We start from the raw sequence: 20833 nt of genomic DNA, 5'->3' as shown, positions 1-20833 counted from the left end.
GTTAACCTGCAAACTTGTGAGTTGCTTCAAGTCTGAAACTCTAAAAATGTATCAGAGTTATTGTAGTATTAAAATTATTTTTCCAGGTCTGTCTGAAATTCATTTGCTTTGTGTTTCCTTGGTTTCTATGTAACTTCCATTAAAAGAAAAAGAAGAGGATAACTACTGAATATTCCATAACCAGAAGCGCGGGGGGTGGGGGGGGACAGTGTGAGGATTTGCATTTGATTCAACTATTTTTTTGTGGGGGGGGGGGGGGGGGGGGGGGCAAAAGTGTGACTAAGCATGTCTAAAGAGCTGAGGATTAAACATGAGATACATGACTAAGCTGCCTCTGCTCACACTGAAGCCAGTAAACTTCACATTTGTTCCGATTTGACAGAGAACCAGCATAAAACCCAGCAACTCTGTCAAACTGCAGTCTGCATGTTGTTCTTGTGACAAGTTCTAAGTCAGCTGATGCTCGCTTCCTCTTGATGCAACCAAACACTCTCAGACAACAGACATGCTGTACGCCATCTCCACAACAATAACACAAGTCAAAAATGCACCCAAGCAGGTCAATTTTAAAGGCAAGTAGCCATGCAAATGATAAACTAGCCAAACCAGAATACGACACAAATGGAGCGTGAACCTGAGAATGAAGTGAGAAAGTGTCTTTAAAAAAAAAAAAAAAGCCTGACAGATCACCTACTGGGCACTGTAGCCTCAGCTGGCTTTTCATCTGTGTGCTTTTGCAGGGAGCGAGTGGATCTGTCCCTACTGTACACTATTCCCGTACTGATCATTCAAGGAACTGCTGTTAACAGCACCGCTGAGCTCTGGACTCAGCAGTCATCTATTTTCCTTGCCCTGTGATTTACAGTAAGAGCACCAAAATGTATGAGTGCAGAAAAAAAACCCAGCTTTACACTAAAGAATGAAATAAAAACATGTTTAAAATGTTTGTATGTGGACTAAGCATATTTTGGTGGAGGTTTTGCAGTATTTATTTAATATAGCTGATTCTAAGATAGATTATTCAATGTGTGTAGCCTATGTGGTCCCTTAAGATTGTTTTTTGGCAGGTAGTATTAATGAGATCCCTACAGGTATCCATTTAAACTAGGCTCATATTTTTGCAGCTGTAGAAGGCAATGTCATATCTCAGACATGCAAACAAAATGGTGGGTTGATATTAATTTGGGAGCTGTGCTCACTACTCCCGGGTGTGAGAGATCTTTTCTTTTTACTTAAGGAACTTGGCGTAAAAATGGACAGAGACAGCATTTATGATCAGCATAAAATGACAGCCCTAATGTTTGATAGAAAAACAAGGTACAAGAGTTAAAGCAGCATGTCACATTTCCATCACAAAGACACAGATGCTCATCTGATGCAACAATTTCATTTTGATCCTTGAGATCAGGAAAATAAACCTTGAGGTCGGTCAAGTACTTCAACTTCAGGCAAACCGAAGAGAGTTTTGTCTTCTGTGTACCGTAAAATGTACAATTTACATGTTGAAAATAAAAAGACTAAAAAAACAAACAAAAAAACAACCTGATTACAAAAAATGGCAAACAGCTTTTGTTCATCATGAAAAGGTATACAATTACAAATGAAAACATCAACAAAAACATTATACAGACCACAGTTTGGTTTTTCGGCAAGCAGAAAAAAAAATAAATCAGAAAACATTATTTCTCACCACAAAGTCAATAACCCTGACTTAAAAAAAAGAGAACAAAGAAATCCTCTTGAGAGAGCAGTAATAATAAAACAAAAGCTTAAGCCACACATGGCAATAGGCTAGTTTTGAAACAAGAGCTGCAGGCTAAGAAGAGGATAACTCAGCCTTGTGTAGCTAATGAATAGGTGTCTCACATCTATATCTTTCTATATCCCCGTCATGGATAAAAAGCTAAACCCCTGTTTCAAATAGATAGGTTAGAGGTGGAAAGAAACACTCCATCTATTTGAGTATTGCTGAAAACAGCTTTCCCCACTTTGTTTCACCACTGAGGGGCTTGGCTAAGCTCTGCCTGACCTCACTGTTGCTCCTGTGAAGAAGTAAACAACATCTGTAAGCACCAAGACTTTGGCTTTGCTCTGAAAGGACTGTGTCAGAAAATGATAGACCCTTCTAGAGATGGATGACCCAAATTCCAGTTCTGTGGTATCCTGAGGATGTGATCAGACCAAAAGCAAAGCAAATGTTTGCATGACGTTTCTCGTGCAAATGTGGCTGCTGGAGTATCTTTTGGAGTGCTAACTAATTGGGGAAGGCAGCTAATGCTATCATCAGTGCTAACTTGTAGCAAAGTATAACCTTTAGATTGAATCAAGTAATAATTCATTTTTTCAACTATAGATTCTCTGACTTTTCTCCAAGACCTGTCCTTTTTTGTTCTGTCTTGGTAGAGTAATTATGTTAAGTGGTAGAGATCCAGCAGATGGTGACAACAAGGGGCAAGTGGTGGCCTAGAGAAGCAAGCTTATGATTGGAAGGTTCTGACTTCAATCCCCAGACCAGCAGGATAAATTTGGGTGGGAAAAAGTGAATGAGCAGTGCTTGCCCCTCACTCATTACCACCATTTAGGTGACCTTGAGCAAGGCCCTTAACCCCCAACCAAAACAGTTGAGCCGCTCAGTGGCGAGCAGATCAGACAGTGGTTGTACTGGGCAAATTTACATGTGTCTTTGATTTTATTCACTTCGACTTTGGTGTGAACATTCCTCAACGGTTAGATATATTTGCTATGTGGTTTCGGGGCAAACAGAAATATTTCAGGTAGTGCAATGTAGCTACTTCATTGTTCAGTTACTACAACATGATTCACTCTTTTTGACCCTTGCAGAACAGAACCAGCCGTGGCGCCAGATACTAACATGGCCACAATAAAGCAACAATCCTGCGAGTATATATTTGGTTTTCTGAAACCAACAGATTGCACTGATTGAATTAGAAAAAACAGCAACTTCATGTTATCACCATGACACTGTTAACTGTCCTAAATCAAGAAGATGGACGACTTTGTTTCACGTCACTTCCCGTCATTTTTAACTAGGATCTCATAATGGGTCATTACTCAGACAATTCTTTTCAGTCACGAGGCATGTTCATATTTTAAATCATACGGTAGCACATTCCATCTAACAAAATGTCTTTGCACTAAACAACATTCAAAGAAAACATGGCACAGTACGACTTTTTTGTTTCTTTTTTGTTGTTTTTTTTGTCTACATTGTTTTTACTTTGTACTTATCATATCAAATAATTTTTTAATGTTGATATTTTTATTGTGTTTGTTGGTTTAAAATGAAAATGAAAAACAACAAAAATTGTTTTCTCCCTAATCTTTCTTTAAAAACGTAGCTGTATTTATATATAATATCTATATCGTATTCCTATGTAACGTTTCTGTAAATTGTGCAAATTCAGCAGTAATACGAGTGGCGAGAGATCAGAGAGTGGGCAGTTGATTACATCTATACAAAAGGAAAAAACTAACATCCTTTAAAACTGTGACACCCGTTGGAGCCACATGACCTAGAGAGCCTCTCTCCATTGACTCATCAAAGATTGGTCCATCCTGCGAATGATGCCATACATGGAGTTCATTTCAGGCTTCCATTGTTTCTTTCCTGACCATCGCTTCATTACGACAAAACTCCTGAAATCAAAATCAAGCAAACAACAAACACCAACATCCACAATAATCAAATGCTGTCAGTTGACAAGTTTCTCCATGTATGCATGTGTGGAAATGTCTGGTGTCCCAGTCTTTCACACAGACACGAGCCCACACACTGTATGGGGCTGCAGACAAACACACACATACACATGTAAGCGTACACAGGCCCGCCCATCTCTGCCGAACCCCCCCATTTTGCAGTATACTGCTTCAGTCCTTTTGCAGTTTGTCTGTCGTACTGTTGGGGGTAGGAGTTTTGTTTGTTGTCTGGGTGAGAAGAGCTAGGGAGACAGACAGATGGAGAGGAGGAGTGAAGAATAGGAGGAGATGGAGGTGCTGGATGGTCCTCAGCTACTCAGGGCCATTGTGTCGATGACCTGCTCCAGCTTGCTCCTCAGTCTCTGTCTCCTCGCCTGCTCGTCCCGCTCCAAAGCCGACAAGATCTGAAGATAGATGGGGGAGGAGGTCAGTCAGTGTCACAATGTGCTCTCTTTTGCTTTCAAAATGTGGAATAATTCTTCCCAAACAAGGGTGTCAGAGGACACCAACATGCCACCTGGCTGGTTCATAATTGATACAAGCCATAAATATAAAAGCTGGCATTCAAAAAATTGCCAGCATTGACAAATAAAGTTAGTGGAAAAAACAAAACAATGAAGGGCGTGGAATAAGATTTAGCCTATGACAATGGGCTCTCACATGTTCAATTCAGCACAATGTACCTTTCCACAGCACAGATTCCATCAGTTCAACAACAGTCATGCCATACTCTCCCTGCTGAAATTCTATTTTAAAAAAACAAAAAATAATATCTTGAGTGACCTTAGAAGTGGCTGATATCTCACCTCATCCTTGTACTTGACAATGTAGGAGTAGATCTCGTTTAGGGCAGACATGCTGTTGAACTGGTTGGCGTGTAGGCGCGACTGCTCCGCCAAGTAGGCACTCATGTCCTGGTCACTGATGGCTGGCATCCTGGAGATGTCAGAGTAGTACCTGAAGGGAAAAATTTTTTTTAGCTCTTGACAATTTTTATTTTAATACAGCTTTAAGGCAAAATGAATTTAACATATGTTGGCATACCTCTCTACCCAGTTCTTATAGTTGGGGATGTCTTTAGCGTAGAGTAGCTTGTTCGACGGCGAGTCCTTCCCTAGTTTATGCTCTGATGTTGAACACGAGTCCATGAAGGTCTGGGCCACCACAGATAAGCAGGCGTCTGTAATGCTGTTCTTATGGATGTCAAAGACAAACTGGGGGTTCTTGATCACGTTCACCCAGAAGCGCAGGGGAAGACTGGACAGAAGGAAGGAGGAAGAGTTGCATAGTTAGAGGACTATTAATGTGCAAAGAGCACTGCATGCATGTTGTGGCTAAATAAAGGATAAGTCTGAGTGATAAAACACCTGAGGCAAGAGAAATATGAACACTTTTTATTCTGCTCCACCACAACTATCAAAATGTAGTTTGTTGGCTTACAGTCAAAAACATTTTCATACTACAGCAACTACTACAAGTTTCTCACAACACTAATGAGACAAAAAAACAAATACCAAATACTCCCATTGGTGCCCTTTAACTGTGTGCACACACACAAACTCACCAGTTGCTCTTCCAAGTGTGCCGTACATCAGAGTCTGATATGGAGTGTTTGTCTGCCTGCTCGTCCAAGAAGTCGAACATGTACTTGATAGCGAGAGGCAGGGCGCTTCCTCGGTGCGCTGTGCTGAAGATGGTCTCGAACAGGTCATCCACAAACTTCTGGAGCGTACCCTAAGAAGGAGAACCAACACTGGCTTAGTTAGTTTGTAAAAACACTTTTCTTTTGTGTGTTTATATAAGATGTATTGATTTAATGTCTGTTCTTTATTCCAGTTTGAGAATGTGCTGAACCATCTTAAAACAAACTAGGCTTTATTCTGTGTATAGCACATGCGCCTCATGGCACAGGGTACTCAATGTTTTACAGGGAAGAACAGAATAAGCCCTCTGTAAATGAATATAACTAACAGAAAAGCAAAGGTACAGAACACAGTTAAGTTGTAACACCACTAAACAACAGCCTCTGCTTGCATATTCCTTTTTGATGGTCTGGCTGGAGGCGATGACTGTCAGTAGCAGGTGTTTGAGATGACGCTTTGCTTTTAGAACTCCAACTTTCTGAGAGTTTGTGATGGTGCTGAGTACTCACTGTTTTTAACAGTATTTAGGAAGGGGCCCAATGTGAGTTCAGCCTAAGGCTGTTCCACAATGTTTTTTTACTACATGATGCAACTCTGGAGATTCTGAATCCTCACAAATTCCTCTGAAGTTGAAAGGATTTGATATTTCCCACAAGCATTCACTGAGTTATTTTCCATCTTCAAGCATCCAGGCCACCTTTTACAAAACCTTATTTAAACCAGCCGAGAAGTTGAATCTGCAGTTTTGTACTCATTCACACATCCACAAATCAGCTTCCTAAACACACAAAGTTGTGGGGGCTGTAATAAATAAGAATAAACTGCAGTGCTCCAACTTCCCCCCATTGTCTTCCCCTGGCTTGTATGTTAATCATTTCCCAATCGAGAATGCATTGGAGCCGTTAACGTTGCACTTTCTTACCTGGAGCTCAAACAATGGAAATATACAGCTAATGAGTGAAAAAAGGGTGAGCTGAATAACCAAGATAGTTAGTACTTGTAAATGAGAGCATGGGCTGGCACAATTAGCAGACTCTGTAGGCAGACTGTGTGTTTGTGTTCATAAGCTATTTGTTAATACATATGATTGTGTGTATGTTTATTTCCACTGAGGAGTGTATAAGCAGATTTGGGACAAAACAGCTGGAGTCCATGTGGATTCTTTGTACAAGATGTGGCAGAATTAATGTAAACCAAGAGCTGTCAGCTGTGGACTAAAGCACAATCCAGACATCTCTCCTGTTGCTGCCTTATTTTGTTTTATAGTTTTTCTTGCATTTTTAATATCAGCAAAATTAGAGATACGTACAGCTGCAACTTGCTTGGGAGGACATGTGTGTATTAGACCATACACATGAATAACCTAACCAACCCTTCAACAGTCCCAGAATATGAAATAGTCTCAGGGTTGCACAAAACATTTTAACAGCCACACTCTGCTCAATCGTGGATAATGACATACTCAGGGATATTTCTCCAGGACAACACAAAAAGCCAGACTCAAAATAACCTTTGAATTATCTGAAGACCTGCTGCATAAAAACCTGAGCACAGGTTCCATAGTTTGGTCTGGAGGACATGGAAGACTTTGGTAAGTAATGATCTCAGGATAAAGGTCTGGGCCTGAAAGCCCAGAGGCCACCAACAGAGGGCCCAGTTACATCAACCAAACAGCTCAATAGTCAAAGGTCAACCTCCTAATTAAGACACAAACACTAATTACTGCGCATATGTGTGTGTTTGTGCAAAAGGTTATGAAAAATGTTAATGAGCACTGAGACCACCACCACACAAAGCTCAGGGGTACAGGCTACTGGCGCAAGTGGGCTACATGACAGGGAAGTGGTGAGTAAGAATGTGTAAGAGTGTGTCTCTGTGTGTAAATACACAGCTTCTCGATACCTTGGTGGCCAGCAGTCTGGTCAGGTAGATCTCAGAGACCATCTTGCTCCCTCTGTCCCCTTCCCTCTGGTCTGAGTGGTCGTGGTTCTTGACCAGGTGCCACAGTTTGGTGCCGCTTTCGAGGTCCGGGGTGATCATGGGTGTTCGGGAGCGCAAGCTGTCCGGACTGCTGGCTGTCCTCAGCATGCTCTCTGGAAGGAGGTGGAAACGGAGACACAGAACAGAGTTTAGTGGATGGGCTAAAAATAACATTAAAAAAGAACAGTCACAACCTGTGACTGTACTGTTGAACATGTGGTTTGTAATTTTATTTGGATTTTTTTATTTTTATGTAAGCATCAAGGAATAAGGAGATAACAGTAAAAGAGGAAGTTCAGAGTTAAAGGCTGTGTGCAGAGCTGCTGGCCTGAAGCTCTTGTAATACTGTGATGTGCATGAATTTTTTGTTTTTTGAGTAGGTGAAACAGATGTGGCTTTTTAGGAGTTTTATAATAAAGTAAAATCGAATCTAACCTACAAAAATCCTAGTTAGACTAGGAGTCAGTGTCTTGCACAATGCTTGCTGTGGGATTGGCAAAGCAAGGGTGTTAGAAATAAGTAATCTGATTACATATATGAAGCAGCACATAGCTGGGTGCCAGTCTATAGTTTATAATAATACCATTGTCTTGATTGCCCTTTTAAAGGAGAAGTACCTATAAATTAAGCTATACAGATAAAATATCACATTAATAAGAAATCCGCTACAGGGAGCAAAATTTCTGTGATGTTAAAAGCATTTCTGAAAGGTGACAGCTCTTTCTACTTTGCACGTCATTCTTTCATTCCAGAATAAATTTGTCTGTCACTCTCTCTCATGCTCCCTCCCTCCCTTTGTTGGACAGTGATCTCCTATTTTGTGACACGGAGCCTTACGCTTTCAGTTTGAATGCTTGTCACTTCTGTGACAAAGCAGGAAAGGATTGAGAGGTTCAAAACGTCAGGAGAGAATGTGAACCGGGGAAGTACGAAGTAAGGTTGATGGAGGTGTTAGTGAGTATTTATGTTTACTATATGTCACAGTGGCAGAGCTCAGGAAGAGAGTTACTGTACACAACAGGGGAGGATTTAGAAAAAAATAAATATTAAAAAGTAATGAAAATAAAGTCTACTTCGTACCTAGCATTAATTATTATGAAATGAGTACACACACACACACACAGACACAGACACAGACACACACACACAGACACACACACACAGACACACACACACAGACACACACACACACACACACACACACACACACACACACACACACACACACACACACACACACACAGACACACACACACACACACACACACACACACACACACACACACACACACACACACACACACACACACACACACAGACCTTCCTTCGTACCGTATCTGCTGAGGGACTTTGTGAATGTGGAGGAGTTAGAGATGTTGTAGGCTGAGTTCTGTTTAGGCACCAGGGCAATCACCGAGCCATCTGTCACCTGAAACAGGATTTTCAGGATCAGTTAGCGCTGCACAAAATGTTATAGTCCTACCACACACACAGTACCTGTGCCCTGACAGAATGAAAAATGCTACTTTACTTAGGCACTTAAAATGAGAACCCAAACAATGACAACCATAACACAAACTACTGTGCTTGAATGAATTCCAAATCAACAATGTGCAACTAAATGAGGAGTTATTGTTCCAACAAGACACCAAAGTATCATTGTGTGCTTGAGTACCTGGTAGTGAGCCAGGGTGTTGAGTCTCTTCCAGTCGTTGTCTATCTTCGTGGTGACGTCCTCGTCCTGAAGGATGATGCGAGCCATCCTACCCTGCCGCCATTCTATCACACACACACACACACACACACACACACACACACACACACACACACACACACACACACACACACACACACACACACACACACACACACACACACACACACACACACACACACACACACACACAAACACACACACACACACACACACACGCACACACGCACACACGCACACACGCACACACGCACGCACGCAAAAGAGATACAGGAAAGGTTGTGCATGGTTAATATGATGATATAGGAGAGAATTGGGACATGAATTGCACTCATCAAAAACTCCCTCCTCAAAACAAAAAGTGAAGCTTTGAGTAAGGATGCAGAGAGCAAAGTTCATTGACTTGATTCATTAAATTGGCTATAATGCATAATTTTTGTGACTTTTGGCTCCTCACTTGAATTTATTTTTGTACAGAATCATTTCTCTCAAGAACCCCCTCCTGCTTCAGAGAGCTCTTGAAACGATTCCCTCTTTACCCCCTACAGTAATACACCTGCGCTCGTAAGTGTATACTTGGTGTGTGTGTCTGTGTGTAGTAGTTCAGTTCTTCCTTCCTTACCCAGGTCCATATCTGATGCCTTTGGTCTCTGGGAGTACGGTGTGCCCTTGTACACAGCATCCAGCAGCTTCTCCTTCACCTGCGTCACTGTGTCACAGTTCAGGCTTTTCACAGTCACCTCCGGAGCGTTCTCATTCTCTGGGTTCACACAGTGCAGCGTCTACGGAGGGCAAAGGGCATAGGTCACATTTAGACAAAGAAGTCAGCACAGACTGGGAGCGTTAATTATCGATGTGTGGAAACGTGACCCTATGATGATTTTTGCCCTGCAAACAAAGACTTCATACGGCAGTTGAGAATCAATATTCAACTGCGGAACAGTGCATATGCAGCTCTTTATTACTATTAAAAGTGTATTTTACCAGAATTAAAAAGGTCCTATTTGTTTATGTGATGTGTGTGTCATAAACCTCAAAGGATCATTGGTGTAGATGTAGTTTGACAATGTTGCTACCAACTGTAAAATGGTTCCCGAAGACTGAGCACATATTAAATCCACATCACTGTCCTGTATAAACTATGTGCGTGCATCTGTTCTTTTTGACACCAAATGTGTCATCCGACTGTTTGTGTAGACCAGTGCACTGACCAAAGTCTTGTAGTCAATCTGCTGCCTGATGAGTTTGTCCTCGCTCAGGGAGTAGCGGGCCTCTCCTGTGATTGAGTCTATTGGTCCCTTTTCCATTTGCTGCTTCATGGCGCAGTACAGCATGAAGAGAGGCTCACCAGCACACTCCTGCAAACGGCAAGAGAGTGAAAGAAGGAAGTAGGAAGAGAGAGTCGAGTAGAAGTGAAAGGCAAGAAGAGGATTGATGAAGAGAGAAAGACAGATTGTTAAAATGCTAACTACAAATGCAACTGTGCAAAAATGTACAACAAAAAAGTACACAACAGCAAAAGTTGCTTAGCTTTGCTAAGTAACTCGCCAATTATATTTCTAGTTTTCCTTAAGCCAGCCACAGGCACAGCAGTAAAGGACAAGGCCAAGGCCTGTGTTGGCTAACAGTGAGCTGAAAACTGACAGAACACCATACACACAATTTTTCTCTCTCACACACTCCAGCCTCTCCCCAGTGTCTCTTCTTTAGGAAAAAAAATGCTGTTTGTGTGTGAGGAAGTAACTGAGCAAGAAATCAGAGAGAGTGTGAGTGTGAATGAGTGGCAATTGATGGAGGAGTTAATAGAAGGTTAACGACTGAGGGGTGAAAACCGCTTGGAGAAGCACTTTGGTGTGTGAGACGTGTCAACCAGGCAACGAGCTCTGGGATGTTGGGCCACGGTCTCTCTATCCCATCGCTCTCTCACTTGTTCTGCCGGCCTGCAGACTAAGCACTGCCTGCTTGAACAACTTGCTCTTTAAAGGATGATTCCGGTTATTACAACTTGGGTCTTATTTTTGTAGCTTCCTATTTGCACTTATAGCATTGCACTCATTGAGGAATGCTGCAACATCTCTACAGAGCAAGAGAAAGGAGCAGTCAGGAGCAGAAAAAGGTGAACAAAATAATCTGTAACCCACTCCCATCTCTGAACCCAGCTCTAGCTGTCAAGTCTTAAACCAAAACACAGGCATGCAATGCATACCCAAAGCGGACAGACACACACACACTCACAAACAAGGATGCTAACTGTGGACCCCGGGGGCTGGGTTGCTTCACTGTCCATGAGAATGCCCGTCCTGGCGGGGTTTTAAGGCCCCGCTGCTAACTGATTAGCTGCAACAATGTTTGAATGTAGAGAATGTGTGTGTGGAAACAAGAATTTAGCACAGTTTAAGCCTCAATAAGTCTCTCTGATACCATATCAGAGGGAGAGGAATTCAAAAAGGGAAAGAAAACGTACAAACGCAGAGACAGACAGACAGAGAAATGAAAGAATACATGTGTGTAAGATCTCTGCCTTCCTCTTCTGCTAAGCCTCAAAGCTCTGAAGGGGGAAACAAACACACAGGCATGCATACAGATACACACACACACACACACACACACACACACACACACACACACACACACACACACACACACACACACACACACACACACACACACACACACACACACACACACACACACACACACACACACACACACACACACACACACACACACACACACACACACACACTTTCCTAGCTGTAAAAGAATCCAGTGAGACACAAAGAGACAGGTTATTGTGACAGGCTACGGCGATCACAACAACATGACCAGCTATGTCTGAACGGCGCTTCAGACTGCACTTTCTTCAATTCGGAGAAAGGTGAATTTACCACATGAAAGGCCAAAGTACGGGATAGGTATCTTGCTGCCTCTGCCTTATCTAATGCTGCAGCTGTGAATGTGTGTGTTAGTGAGGCAGTTTTCAATTTTCAAACAGTAGTGGTATTAGTTTTGCTTCAAAAGTTGTTCGCGTCTGTGTGTGTGTGTGTGTGACGAACAGTTTTACCTTGAGGAACTTGTAAAGCAGGAAGGTGAACCAGTTGGTGAGCATCTTCTCTGCAACTGACTCCGTCCTGGGAGGGAGATCAAAGGAAGGGGGAAGGGAAAGGTTAAGGGTGAGGATGAGAAAGAAAAAATAGAAAAATAAAATTAGAGAGTGACATTAAAAAGGATGGTAATGCAGAGTGAGAAGGGGAAAGAAAACAGAAATGACAATTTTTAAGCAGCACGTAAACCTCTGCACAAGACACTGGGAGGTTTTGGAGTCATCCCAAACAGCTCCTCACTGTTTCAACAAGCAAACTAAAACATGCCCCACCCCCCCCCCCCCCCCCAAGCACGAACTGTAGGGAATAAACCCACACTTTCATCATAGGGGGGAAAGCATTTAAGACATGCTCGCACATCAAAGACAACATACAGCATTATCAGCTGTCGTGTGGTTAGCGTTCAAACAACCAAGCCCTTACCCTTGCTCTCTTTCACTCCCACCACCATCACATGCAAACAAATTCACTTGGCAAAACAAACCCCTCCATTTCTTTTACTGTCCTCCCCCCTCCCCCAACACCTTCAAGCAAACCCACTGGTCTTCATTAAAAATACAGCAATTAGTATAATTCGCTAACTTCTCTCGTTAATCACAAACCTGGCGTGTAATGAGGGGAACCTCCGCATGTGCACACTCTTGAGCAGACATACGTGAACAACCGGCTGATGACAACAGAGCAATTAAAAGGCATTGTAATTAACAGACTTATTGCGTCTAATATGTTAAACGGCTGAAAGGGAGACCGGCATTACAGGTATGGGGGGGGCTGGTCACCCTCTTCATCGTCCTCAGATTTACCTCCACCATCATTCCTTTTCACATTAAGAAGAACAGAAAATAAACAGAAAGATTGCCTAATCATCCATTGCTTGTTTTCTCTTAGATGAATGGGGTGCACAAGAGAGCCTTCTGCTGGACTACTGGGTTGTCTAACTGGGACACATTCCCACATGTATGTTAAATATTAGCACATTTGTCATTAGCAAGGTGAAAAAGGTGTAGAAGTATATTCTGTTGAGAAATAACAGCAAAGCAAGATATTTTCTTGTCAGTTTTGCAAAGAATTTTCTGTTTTTTTTCATTTCAATTGAGGAATAGTACAGGAATAAAGGGAAAACTAAGGAAACTTGGCCAATATGCTAGTGCTGAAACCAGTGAGGGCATGTTGCAGGAACATGACATGAACTCCTACGCTTCTGCATGGCTCCACGTTTGACTGTTGAGTGTTTGATGTATGTGGAGCATTTTTTTTCATGGCTGTCAGCAAAATATGGCAGATGAAAGATGAGGCAACAGGGAAACGGAGGGATGGAGCACGATGGAGGCAAATACACCTGGACGGAACACGCTCTTGGCCATGTCAGGACATGATAGTGGGCGACTTGTAACATCATCTCATTCAGGGAAACTACGTCAATGCACTCATTGTTACAGAGTTTTTCAACATGAGCTCCAGGAGGAGGGGTTGATGCAGCTTCCCTGGCCACACACAGTGAGTCTTAGCCTATAATGTGAAGACCTAACAATATGCACCCAGTGCAAGAGCAGAATTTTACCTCAGGGGATGGAAATCCACATGGGAGCAGATTATCAAGTCTTTCTCCTTTGCTTTTCTGTGTACATGTCTAAAAATAGTGAAAGTCTATCTATTGCCGGAAAAAGACCAAACTAGGGTGAACGGTGTGTAATAATTGCCGAGCTTATTAACGCCAGCTCCCGAGGCTAGTGTAGTTAGCAGGGACAGCGTGTTGTGACCGTACGCCCCAAGAGGGGATTGGAAAAGGCTTCACACAGGCACACTGGCTGAGAGTCATTTATTTGATTAGATTTTTAATTAAATATCTCTCAGAGGAGAAGGAGGAGAGAAAAAAACATAACTTTTTTATCATTTAATGTCTAATTCCAATTTATTTGGAGACAGGCCATTTCTCTAATTGTGTCTTTCCTTAAATACGTGTATCTTTTCCTGCCTCATTTTCCCTTCTCTTTCTCCTTCTGCCTATTTACTCTCTCACCATATTGCAACTTCCTACAGCCTTTATATTCTTCCTTCCTCCCCCCTGTTTCTCCTTCCATCAATTTGCCTCGAGCCCAAGTCTCCCCCTGGACATTTTGCCCTCTCTTTCTGTCAATCACCATTTCCCTCCCTCTACTCCATCCACTTTTCTCTCGCTGCCTTTTCCTCTTTCGCCCCAGATTCTTTCTCTCCAAGGCTGCACATCTTTCCCTCTTTTCCTTTTGCCAACCCATTGTCACTCTATCACACACACCTTCCCTTGTAAATCCTCCTTTTTCCCTTTAGACCCCCTCCATCCATCGTACTTTTTAACCTCTCTACCTTTCTGACTGTGTGGGTGTCTCTGTGTGTGTGTGCGAGAGGGGAAAGCAGTGTCTGACTGCGGCTCCACTGGGAGTGTGTGTGTGCTCATGGGTGTAATCCTCTCTGACAGGGACAAGGTTGAGGGATAGAGATGAGGTAAAGTCACATAGGCCTCTAAAAGCTACATTCCGAGTCCCTGACTTCCTGCTCCATAACTTCATCTGTATGAGAAAAAACAAATCACTTGACATTCGCGCAGAGCACTTATCCTTTTCTGTTCTCCTCCTATATTACCATTACACCATAAGGAGTAAAACTATTTGCTTTGGTTTTATGTTTGCATTACCACTGCTATGACAACAAGAGGGCTCATAAAATAGTTATTATTGCTTTCTGAAGGCTAAATAGTCATGGTTCAGTAGGGTGCCTCTCCTCAAGGACACCTTAAACCAGTGAGAAGTATGATAAACAAAGGGACGTGACCTCAAACTTCAACCCCCAGTCGGAGTCCGAGCCAGTAGCAGGGTCCGAGCCAGTTTCAACCCCTCTCTCCCTCCCTGTTTCCGTACCTCCTGAGTAAGAGCTTCGGGTGGTTCTTGCTCTCCAGGTTTTTGTCAATGAGGTCAGACAGTAGCTGTTTGAGGACACCCGTGGCGTACTCCATCTCCCCCTGCAGCGCTGTCATGATGAGCGAGGCCACGTTGCCCCGGTCTCGCATGGAAAAGGACCGCTGCGCTTCCAAGGTGCGGATGAAGGTCAGCAGGAAGTGCTTTTTGGTCAGTAGCTGGCCAAACAATGTCAGGGCCTTCTCTGTGTTAGCAGGGACCTGGAGAGGAGGGCACAGAGGTGATGATGGGTAGGAGTGTCAGGAGAGGAGGAAGAGAAGAGTCAATGGAGGAAAAGTTCCCATTGGTTGGACATGAAGAAGAATAAAAAAGAAAGAGAGGGCATAGATGTAGAGAATTAAGGTAGTGGAAAGGAAGCAGGAAGGGAAGGGGAGACAGAGGAGGAAAAGGAAGGAATGGAACAAGAGAGAGGTGGAAAGTTGGAAGGAGGGAAGACAGAAAGAGAGGTGAAAGGAAGGAAGAATAAGATAAAAGTTACAAGAAAAAAAGGAAAGATATTGGAGGAAGAGAGATGAGGTATGATTTGGAATTCAGGATGAAGGAAGAGGAAGTGAGTTACAGTTGAGAAATGGATTCATGAGTATGAGTGAGAATGAGGAATATTAGATGACTAATATATTGGCAAAAGAGCCACATGTGCACACACGCAGATACACACACAATATATTTATCCACCTACATGGGAAATCAGCTTACAGATGCATCCATAAAACAAGGCTTTCAGGTTTGCATTCTTGTATTACTACCTATTGTCCCAATGCTCTCCCCCATTTTCTGTTCTCTCTCCCTCTTTAACTCCCTCCACCCCCCACTGCCCCTGAGGGAGAGAAAAGGAGGTTTGAAGTGAGAATGTGAGCTTCATGCTGTAATAAGAAATTGATCTGCCTGCTAGCGCACTACTGTGGCCTGTGATTGCCTGGACTATACAAATGAAAATTCAATGTCGCGCTACACTATCCCTTTGGAATACAGTTGATAGCATGAGCAGATACTGCATGTCTCAAAGCCACCTGACATTCCCGTCAGCGGTGCGAAAATGCCCATTTCCATGTGATGTATTTGTGAGAGTCTAATGTATACAGAGAACTGATGGAAGTACATGTGCATGCTGCGTTACAGTGTCCATGCTGCATTACAGTGTCCATGCAGCCAGGCTTTATGTGAATGATAGAGTATTCCTTCTTGAGAAATGAGCAGCAGTAGAAGGGAGAATGTTTTATTGAACGTGTGAACATTGCTTTTTTTCAGGAGACTCAATGAGGCTTGGTCCTGTAGAAGCAATCTATCACTTGTACCAAGACTTGTTGGAGCTTGGACATTGCTCACTCCCTAAAGAAGAACTGTCCCAGGCCTTCAGTGCATTACATCAAACTGGAGTTTGCCCTAAGAGTTTCTCCTCCCCAATTTTTTTTGTCCTAGTTTGGGATTTAAGTCTCTTCTGCTTTGACTCATCGACTAAGAAGCTGCAGAAGATGAAAGATATTTGGTGGACTCCTTCAGATAGTCCACCTCTGATATCGCATGACGAAGATTCTCATCTTACCGTAGCAATATATAATGAGTCTCCCAAACCTCTAAAAACCGCATTGTATAGATTGTTCTAGAGTACTCCCTTTCTCTTACAGAAAATGTGTTTAAGTGCTGCTGGATTTTCATTAAAAATGTAGGCGATTGATTGATTGATTTAATTTTTTCTTTCAATTTTTCACCAAAATCCTTGCTTAAATGTTTTTTCAAACAGGTCATTCCTCATGACATATCCAAGCACTTCTGTGTGTGTGTGTGTGTGGATGTGAGTGGAGCGCTCTCTACTGACCCGTACCTCCATCTCCTTGAGCACAGGATGGTCTTCAATCCCAGGAAAGAGGACTCTCATGGCGTACGTGCGGTAGTCCAAGAAGGGGATTCCTGCTCCATCCAGCTCCTGAGTGAGTTCGTGGATGTCCGTCTGCAGCTCTGCAAAGGCTGCACAACAGGGAAAGGATATGGTGAGGATTATATCATGAAGGTTATCTTACTTTAAGTTTTAAATTTTGTTTCAAATGAAATAAATATTTACTTAAATGAAAAACACAGTTCTTTATAGTAATAGTCTTCAAAATATATTTTTTGATTTTGACGACAACTTCCACTCAGCTATGGCCCAACACAAAACACTCATCTAAATGACATAGGTCGGATTTAGTTGCTTTGGTACCTATTTATCCCAAACAAACCACTGCCTCCAAATGTGGAAAACACATGTGCAGAAGATGAATTTTAGTGGGTGTGTTTAGAAGGAATGTGGGTTGAAACACTATCGTATGCAATCAACTACTCAACAATGGTGAGTGGCAAAGAAGCATCATTCAGATGTAAAGGCAATATTATTATTACTAAAATCTATATATTTTTAAGCTGTGTTCTCTTATTTAAAAGTGCAGTTTCTGAATACAGGCTGTGTGTATTTCTCTGTGAAATAATTCCTTTGATACATTCACAGTATTTATATAACACTTCAACCTCTTCGTAATGAAAAATTACATAGAAATCTCACTTTTTACAATATGGGACCTTTAAGACTTCAAACAGTCAAGGATACCCAAAATAGATGAAAGTTTGGGTAAAGCTATGTCAAAGTGGAGGATAATCAAACTTAAAACAGCTTCAAAAAGTTAAAATCAACTCCAGATCTTTATCTTGACTTTGACTATTCGTGTATCAGTTGGAGGCATGTGGAGGACTAGCGGTGAAAAACAGCATTATGCGATCGCTCTGAGAGCAAAGAAAAAGATGGAGAGAAGGAGAGAGAAAAGTGTTGTTGTGGTACTCAGTGGCTGGAGGCAAGTTCAGGATGGAATTGCACACAAGAACATGAGCCTGTGAGTGTACACACACACACACACACGCACACACACACACACACACACACACACACACACACAGTTTTTTCACGTTTTTCCTGTCTTGCCCCCACAGCTGAGCACATAACCTAGTGCCCAGATGATTAATGTGAGTGCACGTGTCAGTGTTTTTACACATTTTCCATTCCCAGCAAGTGTGTGTTCTGACCCTGTTCTGTATACTCCAGTGGCTTCACAAGTCACATCTAGAGGGAACAAATGGGATCAAATCCATTCTCTCACTCACATCCCATCACATACAATATTGCATATATTTTGCTCTACTGCCTTGATTCTGTTTTCATAAATATAAGACTCCCTTGAGGAGAAAATACACAGCTTTACAGTTCCATTAATCCGACTGTGTGCGCGAGTGCGTGTGCCCTATAGTGTCACCCCAAATACACCAACACATGGATACACAACCCAAACAAATAACGAACCAAAGCCCAGACTAACAGATGGCTCGTGTCACCCTATCCCTGTCTTCCTATCTCTCTTTTTCTCCCTCTTTCTGCTTTTCAAAGTGACATCTTAGAGGTCACCTCTCTCTCCCCTATGGTTTCCACTCCTCTGCTACATCTCTCCATCTTTCTGCCGGTTGGACTCACTAATGCCATCCATATCTCTCTGCATCTCTAATCACTCTCTTTTTCTCGACCCTGCCCATCCCTTCTCTTAATTTCTTTTCTTTAATTTGTATATTCGTGGTTGTCTTCTCCACTTCTTTGCTGCTCCCTTTGCCAGGACCTGCTTGAAAAAAAATCTATTTTTCCCCACATATTCTAATCACTTCTCTTTAATCACCCCATGTTGTCCACTCATCTCCTTTTGCATTATCTACCGCTATCATATTAACTTCTTTCTATCTACTGTATTTCTCCCTTCTCTCATAATCTTCCTATCTATCCTTCTTCTTTCTCCTCTCGCAAATCGTCTGCCTTATTTATCTCCCTTGCTCAGTCCCCCTCCCTCTATCCATCCTGTTGTCGACTTCCAGACAGTGGTGACAGCAGGGGACAGACAGGGTCAGGACACCTGGACTCACCACCACATACCCCAGCCAATCATTGTTTGACCTGCTGTGTGAGTTTAGGTGTGTGCGATTGTGAGTAGTTGCAAAAGAGCTGGACCTAAATACCTGAGGGAGTGGTGTGAAGTGCACCCCAGGCCCTCAGGTCCAGCACTTTAGCAACTACACACACACACACACACACACACACACACACACACACACACACACACACACACACACACACACACACACACACACACACACACACACACACACACACACACACACACACACACACACACACACACACACACACACACACACACACACACACACACACACACAGAACTGATTTACCCATTGTCTTATAGCCAGTACATGCCCATTTCACATTACTTTATTCGTTCAGCCAGCAAGAGTTAGTTTGTTACATTAATTTTGTCCATTCCATTTTTATATGTGCCCGCTTTATTTATTAAAATGCAATGCTACATTGTTTTACTCTTTTTTTCTTCTTTTTTTTTTAAAATACTGATCATATGCTGCACAGTGCACACCTTGATCTGAGGAAAACATAATAACAGTTATGTTGTAATGTTTATTAAAGGTTTATTATAGCAGTGCAACAAGTGAGGTGATCTCTAATACAAATGTATTCTGATGATCATAGTTATCAGTATTCTCCTTCTCTTTCTCTCCATCTGCTTCTCTCTCTTGCCAGGCAAACCAGTAACAGCATCAGCAGGCACTCTATGGATCTATGCTGTTTCCTGCCAAATTAATATATGCTAATGTACTGGGGTATATGTCTCCCCACCTCTGCTTCAGTCATTGCCAAACCCCTCCCTCCTTACTATCCCTCACTTTCCCACCTCTGTGCCCTGTGTCTATCTAACCTCCATCTCTCTCAGTGTGGATGGTAGTGAGGCCAGCCAGGCAGCTCTCTCATGGGGTGGAGAGCCAACATCTGGTGGCTGGCTCAGATCAAAGTGCTCCTCTGGAAACACACCAAACCCCCCCCCCCACACACACACACACACACACGCACACATAGTGCTGCCACCTAACAGCAGGGAGACATTTGGCAGCGAGAGGCAGGGAGACTGAGAGCAGAGAGGGAAATGGATAGGACTATTGAATGGGACATGTGCAGCGAGGGGGCGATTCACAGAAAGTTGTTTTGGGAGAAAGATAAGGAGAAATCATTACAAAAGTAACTTTTAAGGTCTAAGGGGGTGATCGTCAACTCTCATGACTGGATTTTGACACAACTCACCTTCCTTGCACTCAAGGGCCACTCTGGACTCCAGGTTGTCCATCTGCAGTTGTAGCCGTTTGAGGGTGCGGTCAGCATCCCGAGATTTTCTCTTGTAAGCAATCAGCACCACAATGATAACAAGCAGGAGCAGGCCACCACCTCCTCCAATGCCTATGATGGCAGGCAGAGTGAGCAGACTGTCGGAGTAGATCTGCAATGTCCCCGGTGAGTATTCAAAGCCTCCAACCCGCACCTAGTAAACATAAAAATGACATTCTCTTGACACCAGCTTCAAAAATCTTCGGGTGCAGCAGTACTTGACAGGGTTCAGAGCTAAACCATTTTCATATAAAGTAATATTATAATAATATTCATTCATTCATTCATCTTCAAGCGCTTATCCCGGGGTCGGGGTCGCGGGGGTGCTGGAGCCGATCCCAGCTGACATTGGGCGTGAGGCAGGGTACACCCTGGACAGGACGCCAGTCTATCGCAGGGCACAAAGATACGAACAGAGACAGACAACCATTCACATCTAAGGGCAATTCTTAGAGTAATCAATTAACCTA

General features: G+C 42.8%; 1 protein-coding gene across 1 annotated transcript in view; it reads right to left on the bottom strand.

Annotated features, from left to right (window-relative positions):
- Positions 1 to 273: 273 nt before the first annotated feature.
- Positions 274 to 20833, bottom strand: part of plxna1b (plexin A1b) — a 197687-nt gene continuing 177127 nt past the window's right edge. The window contains 13 exon segments of the mRNA XM_083938601.1: positions 274 to 4121; positions 4524 to 4674; positions 4762 to 4974; positions 5282 to 5451; positions 7263 to 7453; positions 8673 to 8769; positions 9016 to 9119; positions 9677 to 9836; positions 10266 to 10412; positions 12119 to 12185; positions 15053 to 15309; positions 16932 to 17074; positions 20283 to 20517. Of these exon segments, the coding sequence (XP_083794727.1) occupies positions 4026 to 4121; positions 4524 to 4674; positions 4762 to 4974; positions 5282 to 5451; positions 7263 to 7453; positions 8673 to 8769; positions 9016 to 9119; positions 9677 to 9836; positions 10266 to 10412; positions 12119 to 12185; positions 15053 to 15309; positions 16932 to 17074; positions 20283 to 20517 (2031 nt within the window). The 3' untranslated portion in view covers positions 274 to 4025.

The sequence above is a fragment of the Echiichthys vipera genome (genome assembly GCF_963691815.1).
Source record: "Echiichthys vipera genome assembly, chromosome: X".
NCBI classification, from domain to species: domain Eukaryota; kingdom Metazoa; phylum Chordata; class Actinopteri; order Perciformes; family Trachinidae; genus Echiichthys; species Echiichthys vipera.
This window is presented reverse-complemented; position numbering and strand designations above follow the sequence as displayed.